At 42.1% G+C, this 13,625-nt stretch overlaps 1 protein-coding gene across 1 annotated transcript; it reads left to right on the top strand.

Annotated features, from left to right (window-relative positions):
* LOC147300967 (vitamin D3 hydroxylase-associated protein-like) lies at positions 1-7,300 on the top strand. Its single transcript, XM_086283827.1, has 15 exons — positions 1-649; positions 2,226-2,339; positions 2,585-2,725; positions 2,869-3,002; positions 3,154-3,360; positions 3,458-3,498; positions 3,624-3,748; positions 3,983-4,108; positions 4,199-4,296; positions 4,531-4,630; positions 4,709-4,752; positions 4,855-4,894; positions 4,970-5,078; positions 5,899-6,044; positions 6,983-7,300. The coding sequence occupies exons 1-15, from the start codon at positions 425-427 to the stop codon at positions 7,103-7,105; spliced, it is 1,773 nt and encodes a 590-aa protein (XP_086139953.1). The 5' UTR covers positions 1-424; the 3' UTR covers positions 7,106-7,300.
* Positions 7,301-13,625: the final 6,325 nt, after the last annotated feature.

Raw genomic sequence — 13,625 nt, 5'->3', positions numbered from 1 at the left:
AGAATAATTTCCGGGTCACGGAAAGCTAACAGCTGATGCGGTGCAGAAAGGGGAAAAGAGGCGAGTAAGCGGTCGGCTCTCCTTTATCCTAATATAAAAATGATAATAATCACTATAAAATACAGAACTTACGTGAAAATGTTTAGGTGATCGTTCTAAGGAGAAGTCTTAAATGGACTTCCTGTAATTAATTTGGATGCACACGCACTTCAACACATATTTGTTGTTTTTGTTTACTCTGTCATTCACAGAGTATTTGGAAGTACGCACGCGCAGTGAGTGAGCGTCATTGTTTTATTAAAGTAGGAGCTATTACTTGCTTAACGCGCCTATGTATTTTGCTCAAAGGTCAGCCTGTCCCATTTAAACAACCGTGTGTAAAGTCCACTTGTCATTTAGTCGAGTTTGCAGCAACAGGACAAAAATGCAAGCCTTGCAGAATATTGAACAGTTTATTAAGGGAGTGAAAATGGACAAGTGGGCAGTGGCTCTGCTCACTGGTGCTACCTGCGTTGTCGGATCCGTGGTTATGCTGGTGAAAAAGATCAGCAGCCACCGAGAGACGGAGGAAAAGATCAAGAGAGCCAGAAACAGGAGAGACGAGAGCTTGCAGCGGGCAGAGCAGGCGGTGCTCCGCTACAAAGAGTCGGTGAGAGTTCAGAGCCCTGGACTTTGAATTGTTTAAGTTAATCTTTGGAGATATTAGTTCAAACCTGGTGAACTATGGACAAACAATTTGGTAAATCCAAATTCAAATTTTATTTGTGACGTACACAGTCATACACAGTACGATATGCAGTGAAATGCTTGGACAACTGCTCGTGACCTAAAGAAAAGAAGAAAAGGCTCTGAATAAGATAGGAAATAAATATGAAAATTAAAAAGGGTAAATTTAACTAGGAAGGAATAAAATAAAATATAAAGATTAAAGTTAAAAATGAAATAACTGTACAACACAAATTAGACTGAAGGGTAAATTTAACTGGGAAAGAATAAGATAAAATATATAAATTAAAGTACCGGCAGTACCAAGAGTGACTGGGAAGATGATCTTAGTACTCTAGCAGGCGTGTATAATCTAAGTAGCTCAATGAGGTAGCTTGGAGCTATATTGTTAATAATTCGGAAGGTGAGCAGCAGGATTTTGAATTGAATGTGATACTTAACAGGAAGCCAGTGCAGGTCGGCAAGGACAGCGTTAATAGAGACACGCCCCCCACTACCAGTAAGGAGACGCGCAGCCGCTTTCTGAACAATTTGCAGTCTATGGAGAAGAGTAGAGTTAAGACCAAAGTAAAGGGAGCTGCAATAATCTAACCTAGATGTCACAAAGGCGTGACATAATGTTTGGCCTTGCTAATAAGACGCAGTTGATAGAAGCAAGATTTGACAAGAGCAGACACTTGTTTGTCGAATTTAAAAGAGCTATCCAAAAACACACCCAGGTCACTAACAGTGTCGGTGAGGAAACTATCAAAGGAACCCAAGGCATCACGGAGTTGGCCACGGGGGATACTACTGTCACGTGTAGAATCGTTTAGCCAACATCGGGAAATTATCTAGGGCGCTTCATTTTAACAGGGGCAACAGTATTGAGGATGGAGGAGCATGTGGAAAAAAGGGTGCTAGCAAAATCATCAACCATGGGAGATAGGGAACAGTCAGGAATGGAGGAGGCAAGTTTCAGGAAAGACAGAAAAATTCTACACAGTTGCAAAATTAATTATACGTGTAGGGCGTAAGAGAGCCTCAGGGTGAGGGTATTACTTAATTACATAAGTAATTAAGTATACAGAGGTGGAACACAGACAAAGGAAAAATCCTGGTTCAATGCTTTTTTTGTTTAATTTAATTAATTTTATTTTATTTATTTTTGAACCAGAAAAATCCCTTGAGATTAACATCAGTTTTTCAAGGATAAATTGGTCAAGAGGACAAACCCTTACATTGTTACAAGTTACAATTCAAATATAACATCAAAACACTTAATAAGTAGTTAGAGACAAAATAATACAAAAATATATGATCCAGCTTATAAATAGCAATAACAGTCTTCGGTTACATAAGTCTTTTTGAGTGTTATGAACTCTGTCAGGGAGAGCTTTAATGTGTTCTGAAGGTTGTTCCATGACTAGGATGCAAAATTAGAGGTGATACTAAGTCTTAAATTCTTGCTTTAAATGTTTTTTTGAAGTAATGATTCTGTGTGGGTCTGTGTCTCCTAGCATCTGACAACTGACTCTGCTTTCATCCTGACGCTCTCCCTGTCTGAGCTGACACAGCAGCTGAAGGAAGGCTCACTTACCCCTGAGGATGTGCTTTACTCTTATATGGAAAAGGTTCAGTATCCAACATGACACAAAGGTTCACTTAATATAACAAAACAAATCTTTCATAATAGCTCAAATACACCAAAAGCTAATTTTTAGAAGTAATCATTAGTAATCAAGTAACTATTTTAATTTTCAGGACTTGTCTCTCTTTTTTATTTTTGACAGGAATGTTCATCCCCTTGAAGCATGAAAACTTCTTTCAGGGGAAAACGTTTCTCTGAATCTGTCTGTGCTTGTTTCCTTTCCAACAGACTCTGGCTGTAAACAAAAAGCTGAACTGCTGCACTGAAATTTTGCTGGAGAGTTTGGACCAGCTGACAACTGTTGGCTCCAACAAGGATGGTCTCTTGTACGGAGTTCCAGTTAGCGTCAAAGAAAATATTACATTTAAGGTATTACAAAGGTTATGCAATGCAAATTTCAGTTACAGTTAAAGTATTTCCCATCAGTATTTATAAGTATGGTACAGTATTCTCGAGCATCATAGCTCAGGTATTTGATGTAACATTATCATCTTTGTTTTTTCCAACACTAGAATCATGACTGTTCTTGTGGTGTGGTCATTAACCTGGACCAGCCCGCTGAAAAGGACAGTGTGCTCGTTCAAGTCCTGAAGAAACAAGGAGCTATTCCCTTTGTGAGAACCAACTTGCCTCAAGCTCTTTTAAAGTACATCTTTTATCAGTTACTCACATAAAAATCTACAGCACATTTAAAACTGAGTGCATGTGTTAAGTTGCCTTTGTCCATTCCAAATGTGCAAATAATGAAAATATGAATGAAAATAATATGCAGAGACTCATTAACTCTCTGTTGACAGCTATGACTGCAGTAATCCTATCTACGGGCAGACTGTGAACCCTCATAACCCCCAGAAGACCTCTGGAGGTTCATCTGGTGGGGAGGGGGCTCTCATCGGGGGAGGGGGCTCTCTGCTTGGTATAGGCACTGATATAGGTGGCAGTATCCGTATTCCTGCATCCTTCTGTGGAATCTGTGGTTTCAAGCCAACTGCAGGTCGGCTCAGGTGGGTCTCATTCAGTCAGTTTCCTGGAAATTTATTACACATTGAGTTACACTGAGTTAAACTCTTGTCTTTGTTAACACTTTTGTGTAATGATTAGTTTACAGGGCCTTCGTCCAGTTTATCGAGGGCAAAAGTCGGGTAAGAAACATATGTACTTTACATATAAAGTAAATGTAGTTACATAACCACTGTATAGCAATATTTCACAGACACAAACTGTCTCAAATATTTGAGTCACTGCTTTATATTTCGTATGAAACTAGTGTCGTCATCTCCTGGACCCATGGCAAGAGATGTGGACAGCCTGGCTCTGTGCATGCAGGCACTTCTTTGTGACCACATGTTTTCTTTGGACCCCACTGTTCCACCGTTACCTTTTAACATGGAGGTGTGTCCTGTACTGTGAGGTTCATATAATCTGTTAATGATTATTCTTTTGGTTAAAAACTACAAATTAAGCGGATACATGGTTGTCCTAACGCTTCACTTTATATTACTCTTACCTCACCTGTTATTAATGTCCTGAGATACAGAACTAACTTTACAGGCTGTAATCTTAACCTTTGCAAACTGATTACGGTATGTTTAATTGACTGAGGAAGTAAAAAAGATTGACCCTTAGATATACAGAAGCTCCAGACCTCTAAGGATCGGTTATTTGGAAACCGATGGCTACACGCATCCATCTCCAAGCATGGCCCGAGGCGTCAGAGAGGTCAAAGCTCTGCTAGAGCAAGCAGGGCACACAGTAAGACGTCACCACACACACTATGATCACTGTCAAGCCACGTATGTGATATGAGTCATAGGTCCTTAGTGTTGATATTTGTGTCTTTAGCTCGTCCCTTACTGTCCACTGAAGATGGATCAAATTTTCCCTGAACTATTGATAAAGGGTTTTTTAGCAGATGGAGCTACCACCGTGCTACAAAAACTGTGAGTTGTTCCATTTAATAAGTCAGTTAGTACCATTTGTTTTCTAAACTTAAATCATCTAACATTTAGAGATTTTGTTTCTTTTTAGTTCTAACCACTAAACATCACCATGCTGCCATTGTCTTTATGAACAACATGGGGTTGTGGTTCTTTTTGAAACCATTACAGTAATTCTCAGTTCAGTGTCTCTGAACAGACTGTTTTCTCCTGTGCCAATGATCTCTTTCATTTTAGGGAAGGGGGACCTGTGGACCCTTGTCTGGAGCCTCAGGTTTTTCCTTGCGGCTTTCCCAAGTGGTTGAAGAAAACCATTTCATTCTTGCTCAAACCCGTGGTGAGTCCTTGGTTTAACAGTTAACTTCACAGTTCAGTCTGATAAAACATTTATAATGATGCTGATTTTTTTTGGCAGTTTCCTCGTGTTTCTGCCAACTTTGATGCTCTTTGTGGAGTTGGGTGAGAAAGTATCCTTGAAATTCTTCATTTGTGCTTGAATCGTTTCTTTGTTACATTTCCATGTGCTAGGAATTGTATCCAAACGTTCTGCTTCATTTTTAGATCTGTTCCTGAGCTGTGGAAGCAACATGCTGCTGTTGAGGTACTGTCAGCTGGTGATGCATGGTCACGTATGAAAGTCTGAAGGAGAAATTGAGATTTCCTGTGTTTTCTTTAGGACTACATTCAAGAGACAATAGCACATTGGAGGAGCTGCAACATTGATGTGCTGCTGTGTCCTGTGATTGGACCAGCCTACAACTTCTTATACTGTGGCAAACTTTCAAGTATGATTAACTCAGTATGACAGACAACTTAGTTTCTGTATTTATCACTTTGTTTTCAAAAAAATGTAATTACAGGACTTTAAAGATGTTTAAAGTGTGAAGCAAAAGTCACAAATTAGATCAGATATTGTTACTTTAATAGTTTCAGAAAATTACAAAGATATGTAAAATATAAAAGGCAAAAGATAACAGTAACTAATAAAAAACACTTTATTTTTCCAGTTTAATTTTTATTGTGTTTAGTACTTCTATTTGTAAATGAAGTTTAGCTAAAGTGTAATTCATGTTGTAGTGGATTCAGCGGGTTTCATCACTGGGGAACTGGATAGACATGATAAAAAAAAAGAATGACAGTGTACAAAACATGTCTGTGAACTCAGTCATCCAGGTCACTGTAGTCTAAGGAGCTTGGAAAGAAAAACGTCATTGCTGCTTGTGACTTACACCCGTTTTCACACCTTGGATGGTGTGATTAGGTATAGGATCAATGGGTGGTCCATGACCCTCTTGGGGACACTTCCATGGGGCTTAAAATCTGGGACTCTCCACCAGCTGCTCTTGGAACTGAAGAAGCTTCTCGAATGAGAGGTGAAACGTCTTCAAGAAACCTAAAGAAGTCCAGACACTTTTATTTCCAAGCTCCTTAGTGTACAAAACAGTTACACGTTATAATACAACTGAACTTTGAAAAGAGGAAAAAAAGAGACATTTCATCAAAGATGAGGACGACTCTCCAGACATTACTTGATTTAAAAAGTAACCTGGGTCTGGATATAGAGTAAGTAAGTAAGTAATTGTTTTGTCTTTTCTGCGTTTTAAGCTGCTGTTAGCTACACGATGCTCTACAATCTCCTTACCTTTCCTGCGGGTGTAGTCACTGTTTCCACAGTGACCACAAAGGATGAGGAAGAACTCAAGCACTATAAGGGCTGTTATCAGGACATGTGGGACAAACTCTTCAAAGAGGTAGGCAACATGTACCAGTGAGATAAGACTGAGTGAGAACATAGAGCCAGATTTACTAACACGTTGTGTCAGGACAAACTTTTGGCATGAAAAAAAATAGATTTTTCCAAAGCGAGTGCAGTAAGAAGACTTCAGTTAAGAAGTGGGGGCTCAGAGACTTTTGTAAATGATCCATTTGCACGTGTTTAATGTTTATATCCACGCTGTAGACTGCGTCACTATTTTCCTCTTCTGGCATATGAAGTGAAATCAGCTGATTGCAGCACATGTGCAAGTGGAACCATTGAGCAGGATCGATAGGCAAGCAGACTAACAATTCCAAGGTACAGAGCTACCAAGCCACTTAATGCTAAATTTGCTCAATAGCTTCAGAGATGACCTGGAGCCTCTAACCTAAAGGAGTCACACAATGCCAGCGGCAACAAAACTGCTTCCAGCTCTTCAGTTTCACAGCCTGTGCAATAGGGTTCAAAGGGAAACGGCCAAAAAATGGAGAAACAGGGAGGAGGACAGCACTGATCCTCAGAAGAATCAGACCTTTGATGGACATTAAAGCAATGTATTTATGTTGATAAACTTTAAAAATACATTTTTCCTTAATAAAGTTTTATCACACTCCACTTAAACAGTTATAATTCCAGGAGTGTAAACAGCACACGGTTTTCAGCACATCAGCTGTGCTCCAACAACCGTTACTTATTACTGGTGGATCTACACAAGTTCAGCTGCATGCACTTTGACAATACGTGAGATCACAGATGAACACATGTACACACATGACTTCCCCATGAATTCAGCAAATCCATTTTTTTTCTAGGTAAACACCTTTCAGCACTATTTGGGGATTGTGCTCTTTTGCCCTGTTTAGTAAATTACACATTTAGGCGGTGCGTTCAGCTGCTGAGCATTAAGTGACAGGAGTGTTTTTTTGTGTTCAGGCAGTGTCCGGTGGCGAGGGTCTACCTGTGGCGGTTCAGTGTGTTGCTCTGCCGTGGCAGGATGAGCTCTGCCTGCGCTTCATGAAGGAAGTGGAACAACTGGTCAAAGAAAGCAAGAAGTAAAGCTGCTTTCTTTGTCAGTCTCACAGGAGAGGCTGCAGACTTGAGAGGAGACATGTTAACTTGAGTATTTCCTGTAATAATGAGCTAATGGTGTCATAAATAGTGGAGTATTCTCTACACTACAAGCTTAATCTGGGCACTTTTTGTTTTTTGGCTGTTTGTTGAAGGTTAAATAAAAGGCAATTGTTAAAATTACACATTTTTTGTTCTTATTGTTGTAGGTCTTTTGTCGTATTACCATCCATTTCATGTAATAAAGTATGAAAAGGCACTAAAAGAACGAAAACTGGAATCATGTCAACAGTAGGCAAAGAGACAGTGCTAGTACATGTGTAAAAATGTTAAGAATTAGCATTAAATAATAAGTATGTAAAGTAATATTACTGTTTGTGCACATAATTCTACGATTTACATTGTATACATATACAAATTAGTACATACTACATTTGCTTTTGTTTACAACAACAACAACAATAACCTTTATTTATACAGCACATTTAAAACCAGTGGTGTACCAAAGTGCTTAACATACAAGAGGGTAAGATGAAGTAACAGGGAAGGATGAAGGCTTGTTACGACCCGTCTAGGGCCAGGCAATAACATGAGTGAGGCACTCGCTTCCCACCCCAAGACCCAAGCAGCCACAGGAAACAAATCCGTTCGTTATAATGTGATTTATTTACAAAGTGAAAAAAAGGAACAACAAAACGGAAGTGTCAACACTTCAGGGTGAGCCAAGGCCAAAATAATAAACAAAAACAAATCTACACAAATCCCGCTCCCCTGACCTTACCAAAACAAAGTCAAAAGTAAAGACAGAGTCTGACCTCCTTAACTAATTCAAAACAGGAAAAAACAGGTGATCAAAAGAAACGGCAGCTCACCCCTACCCACTCCACTTCCACAACTTTTAAGCCGCACTGTAGCCAGCGGCTGCCACAGTTACACTGCTGGGTCATGAGGAGAAACGCGAGGACCTCTCCTGCAGTAGCACTCCAGACTCCTTTTAATGGGCGGGTCCTCCAGCTGGAACCAGTCACGTCGGGGCGGTGTATCCACGCACCAATCGGAGCAGGGCCCTGGCACAGCTGAATTAACATAAAAAGGTACATCACCTGCACAAAACAAACACATGAACGTGCAAGTTCATAACAGGCTATGGCAAAGTACCAACATGCTAGCAGGTTAAATGGCATTAAAAACATAGAAGCAAAAGAAATGCATATAAAAGCATAAAAGAACAATATATGTAAAGGATAAAACAGTCAAAAATTTTAAAAATGATTAAAAGTAGTTAAGAATAGACCGGAGATAGAAATAAGCATTAAACTAACTAACAAGCATTAACTGGTAGAAAAAGGCAAGGCTAAATAGGTGGGCTTTTAACCGCGATTTGAAGGATTGAATGGAATCAGACTCACGGACAGCGATGGGGAGGTTATTCCATAGATTGGGTGCAGCCAAGGCAAACGCTCAGTCACCTCTAGTCTTCAGCCGGGATCTCGGCAGTACCAAGAGTGACTGGGAAGATGATCTTAGTACTCTAGCAGGGGTGTATAATCTAAGTAGCTCAATGAGGTAGCTTGGAGCTATATTGTTAATAGAGCTGGGCGATATAAGATTTTTTCATATCACGATATGCTTTTTCATTTCGGGCGATAACGATATATATCACGATATAAGCCAAATAACTATATTTATAGTTGTATCCATAATTTCTTGGAGCTAATTAATTTTACAGTGTTGAATGAAGTTTATTATTTATGTTCTTGTGCATATAGGCTAAGTTAGTACTGTGTTATGCTATTAATTACATAGCATATTGATTTTTTGTTAGTGGGTTAATCACTCTTTCTCACGCTCATGCTGGAGCGAGGAGAGCGGATCACCGGAGGCGATTCAAACCATCAATCCCGACAGTGATAATGGGCAACGTGAACGCGCTACAGAATAAGATTGATGAACTGTGCGCTCTGAACAACCACAGACTATACCGTGGGTGCAGCTTGTTTATCTTCACGGAGACGTGGCTAACCGAGCTAACGCCACAGGCTAACGTAGACCTATGCGGTTTCACATCCGTGAGAGCCGATAGGGACACGCAGGCCAGCGGAAAAAGCAGAGGTGGGGGACTCATTGTCTACGTCAGGGACGTGCAGAGAGGTTTAAAGGGGCGGGTGCTCAAAGTTAAAAAGGGGCACATTGAACCAGGCTGAATAACAACAACACACATTCATCAAGAATCTAATATGGGAAGGGCAGGGCTGTGTTGATCTGAGACTGTAGACATTAAAAAGTCCACAGGAGAGATGGTAGCTGATTAAACAAGTGTCATGAGATAATAACAAAATGCAAAGATTGGTGACAGCGCTTGGAACCATAAGGCAACAAAAAACTGTGACATAAACTCGGCTCTGCCTGTGAATCACTCTTTGCTTCTCTTCTTCCTTCCTTCCCATCATTTCATATATCACTCTCCACTTGCTGTCTATCTGAGAACAAGGCACAACTTGCTATTGCAATAAACTATAATCTAATTATCCACACCTAACAACTCTTGCACTTAATCTATAATAAAATGATGACAGAAAAATGTTATAGCACTGCCTTTAGTAGCCTCATACAGCTCCTACTGTTTCCTCCTCATGTCCTTGCCAGCCATGTCTGCACAATGTTATATCATGAGTAATATTTTTTTAAATCCAGCTAAATAAAACACACACATGCACACACAGTGACATTTTAGACCTTCTTCAGAATACTGTATATACTATGGGCATCATGGTGCTGATCCAGAATCCTTACATTATTATTTATTACTAGAGCTACAATAATAAAGCAATGAGGAGGGGGAAGTAATAAATATGAAATAATGTATTTATGATGATTCCATTTGTTTCACTATCCACTCTGTGCAGGGCAAAGCTTATTACATCTTTAAACTGTAGAGATACAATCATTTTACTGCTGTAAAATCCAACTTTTGTCTTATTTAAAATATAAATCTAATATAATCTGCTTCTTAATGTATGTTTTTTAAAATACAGCTTGTGTTTTTTAATATATTATAATTATAATAATTATTATGTGGACATGCATATTAGATCGTTTTTTAGTGAAATATAATCCCTCCAGAAAGGCAGGAAATGCCCAGAAACTTACTCTAAAACTAAATATGTTCTAAATACTTTAAAACTAAATATGTTCTAAATACTTTAAAACTAAATATGTTCCCTAAAACGGTGACAGAGCTACAGACCCATGACAGCCTTACACAGGTAGCCAGCAGCTATGACCAGCACTACCTGTGCAGTTAATAAAAGGACAGGTAATGTTTGTCGCGCTGTTGCACACACAGCACGCTCGTTTGTTTCAGTTCGTCAGTTGCAACAAGACAGCTTACCAACGTGTACGTAATAAGCTAATACTCCTGGGTGCTACACACTACAGTGTACGCTGTACACCTACTTACTGGTTTTGTCGCATCAGTCTGTGTCTCTGAGTTAACTTGTGTTTCTCCTACAGCTCCGGACCGCAAAAAATGCGCGTGCTCTTTGTGAGCTCGTTCCCGGCTCGTAACCAGCGCGTTCTGCCGTCGAGGGCGATCATTGGTTAATAGTGATCATGTGACTGATGCAAGCCAGATCCTTTTATTTAGCAAAACTGTGATTAATAGTTAAATATTATTGTTGAGGGGCACAGAAAGGACTCCGCACGCACACACACATAAAAAAATAAAGAAAAAATTTTTAAAAGTTGCCTCAACAAAAGGGCACTTTGGGCACTCATCAGGAAAGGGGCGGGTGCTCAAGCCCCTCTAGCCCCCCCTCTGCACGTCCCTGGTCTACGTTAACAACAGATACTGTAACCCTGGACACGTCTCCGTTAAAGTTTCGGTATGCCGTCCGGACCTGGAGCTGCTAGCTGTTAGCTTGCGGCCATATTATCTACCTCGGGAGTTCAGTCATGTGATCTGTGTGTGTGTTTACATCCCTCCGAGGGCTGACTCAACAGCTGCCTGTGAGAAAATACACACAGTCACAGCAAGACTTCAGACACAAAACCCCGAGGCTTTCATTATTATATCTGGAGACTTTAATCATGCCACACTGGATTCTACTCTGGCTGCTTTTCACCAGTTTGTGAATTGTCCCACAAGGAGCAACAAGACAATTGACCTACTGTATGCTAATGTGAGAGATGCATACAGAGCCACCCCCCTCCCCCCACTAGGGAAGTCAGACCACAACCTGGTTTACCTACAGCCACAATACACACCCCTCGTCCAAAGGCAGCCGGTCACAACGCGCTCCATCCGGAGATGGACCCCAGAAAAGGAGGATGCTCTGAGAGACTGCTATGACACCACAGACTGGGATGTGCTTCTGAGCCCACATGGTGAGGACATAGAGGGGGCGACACACTGTCTTACAGACTACCTCAACTTTTGTGTGGACACAGTCGCCCCTGCTAAGACGGTACGGTGTTATCCTAATAACAAACCGTGGGTAACACAGGAAGTCAAAGCTGTCCTCAACATTAAGAAGAAGGCTTTCAGGAGCAAAGTGAAGGAGGAGATGAAAGCAGCACAGCAGGAGGTGAAACGCTGCCTGAGGGAAGCAAAGGACACCTACAGGAGGAAGGTGGAGCAGAAGTTGGAGAGGAACAATATGAGGGAGGTCTGGAATGGTGTGAAAACCATCACAGGCCACAACACCAAGAAAAGTACAGTGGGGGGGACTGTGGAGAAGGCAAACGAAAGAAACAGGTTTTGACCAGCCCACAACCCCCACCCTCACCCTCACCTTTACTACAGAGTCCTCTCCCCACTCTCCTACCTCCCTCGCTTCCCCCCTTCCTGACACTATGACACCCCCCTCCTCCAATCCCTCTCTCAGCAGCAAGACATCTCCCCCCCCCCCCCCCCCCCCCCCCTCCCAAACATCTCCCAGTGTCACAGTGGATCAGGTCAGGAGACAACTGAGGAAGCTTCGCCCCAGAAAGGCAGCAGGCCCAGACAAGGTATGTCCTAGGATGCTAAAGGCATGTGCTGCTGAACTTGGGGAGCCGCTACAACGAGTCTTCAATCTCAGTCTGCGACTGGGGAGAGTGCCCGCCCTATGGAAGACATCCTGCATCGTCCCGGTCCCCAAAAGGAACCGGCCCAATGAGCTGAATGACTTCCGAACGGTGGCACTGACGTCACATCTTATGAAGACTCTAGAGCGGCTCTTCCTCAACCTCCTCCGACCACAGGTACAACATGCCCAGGACCCACTACAGTTTGCATACAAGGCGGATGTCGGAGTGGAGGATGCCATCCTGTACCTCCTGCACAGAGCCCACTCACACCTGGATGGGGGAAAAGGCACGGTCAGGATCCTGTTTCTTGACTTTTCCAGTGCCTTTAATACCATCCAGCCCTGTATGCTTCAGGAAAAACTGAACAGGATGGAGGTGGACCCCTGCCTGGTGGCTTGGATCTCCGACTACCTCACCGACAGACCACAGTACGTCAGGCTGAAGGACATCACGTCGGACACTGTGGTCAGCAGCACAGGAGCACCACAGGGAACTGTGCTGTCCCCTCTTCTCTTCACCCTGTACACCTCTGACTTCTGCTACAACTCTGAATTATGCCACATTCAGAAGTTTGCAGATGACACAGCCATCATGGGGTGTATCTGGGATGATCAGGAAGAGGAGTACAGGAGCCTGGTGAGGAACTTTGTTGCATGGAGTCACACAAACCACCTGCAACTCAACACCTCAAAGACTAAGGAACTGGTTGTGGACTTCGGGAGGTCTAGAGCAGGTCCACTGCCGGTTCAGATAGAGGGGGAGGAGGTGTAGGTGGTCAACACGTACAAGTACCTCGGGCTGTGGGTGGACAACAAACTGGATTGGTCATGCAACACAGAGCACCTGTATAAAAAAGCCCAAAGCCGACTGTACTTCCTCAGGAGGCTGAGGTCTTTTAACATCTGCAGGAAGCTCCTGAGGATGTTTTACCAGTCAGTGGTTGCTGGAGTACTTTTCTATGCTGTGGTGTGCTGGGGGAGCAGCACAGCAAAGGAGGACTCATCCAGGCTGGAGAAACTGATCAGGAAGGCTTGCTCTGTGGTCGGCATGAAGCTGGACACTCTGGTGACAGTGGCAGAGAAAAGGACATTAAAGAAACTGCTGGACATTATGAACAATGCTGGGCATCCTCTGCACACGGCCATTAACAACCAGAAGAGTCTGTTCAGTGACAGGTTGCTTCTCCCCAAGACAAGAACTAACAGACTTAAAAACTCCTTTGTCCCACACGCCATCAGACTGTTTAACTCCTCTCTGGAGGGGAGAGGGAGGGGAAACAGGGGGACAAGGGAGGGGGGAACAACTAAGCTGTAGTGCCTCTTCACTTCACTGTGCAATACCTTTTGTGCAATACTTTTGTTAATAGTCAATGGTGCAATAGACTCCATACTTGAAATGTGCAATTCACTTGTATTTTCATTTTTATTCCTATTTATCC

Source organism: Aulonocara sp. 'chitande type north' Nkhata Bay, linkage group LG23, assembly GCF_057382095.1.
Source record: "Aulonocara sp. 'chitande type north' Nkhata Bay isolate Kocher_YH1m ecotype deep benthic linkage group LG23, A_spYH_male_GT1.1, whole genome shotgun sequence".
NCBI classification, from domain to species: domain Eukaryota; kingdom Metazoa; phylum Chordata; class Actinopteri; order Cichliformes; family Cichlidae; genus Aulonocara; species Aulonocara sp. 'chitande type north' Nkhata Bay.
Note: the sequence above shows the minus strand (reverse complement) of the source record. Positions and strands in the feature narration are given on the sequence as shown.

Excerpts from the sequence above, each read along its gene's own strand:
- LOC147300967 (XM_086283827.1), top strand. The coding sequence starts at position 425 with ATGCAAGCCTTGCAGAATATTGAACAGTTTATTAAGGGAGTGAAAATG. Across the intron at positions 2,726-2,868 it reads AAGAAAATATTACATTTAAG|AATCATGACTGTTCTTGTGG; the intron begins GTATTACAAAGG and ends TTCCAACACTAG. Across the intron at positions 4,297-4,530 it reads ACCACCGTGCTACAAAAACT|GGAAGGGGGACCTGTGGACC; the intron begins GTGAGTTGTTCC and ends CTTTCATTTTAG.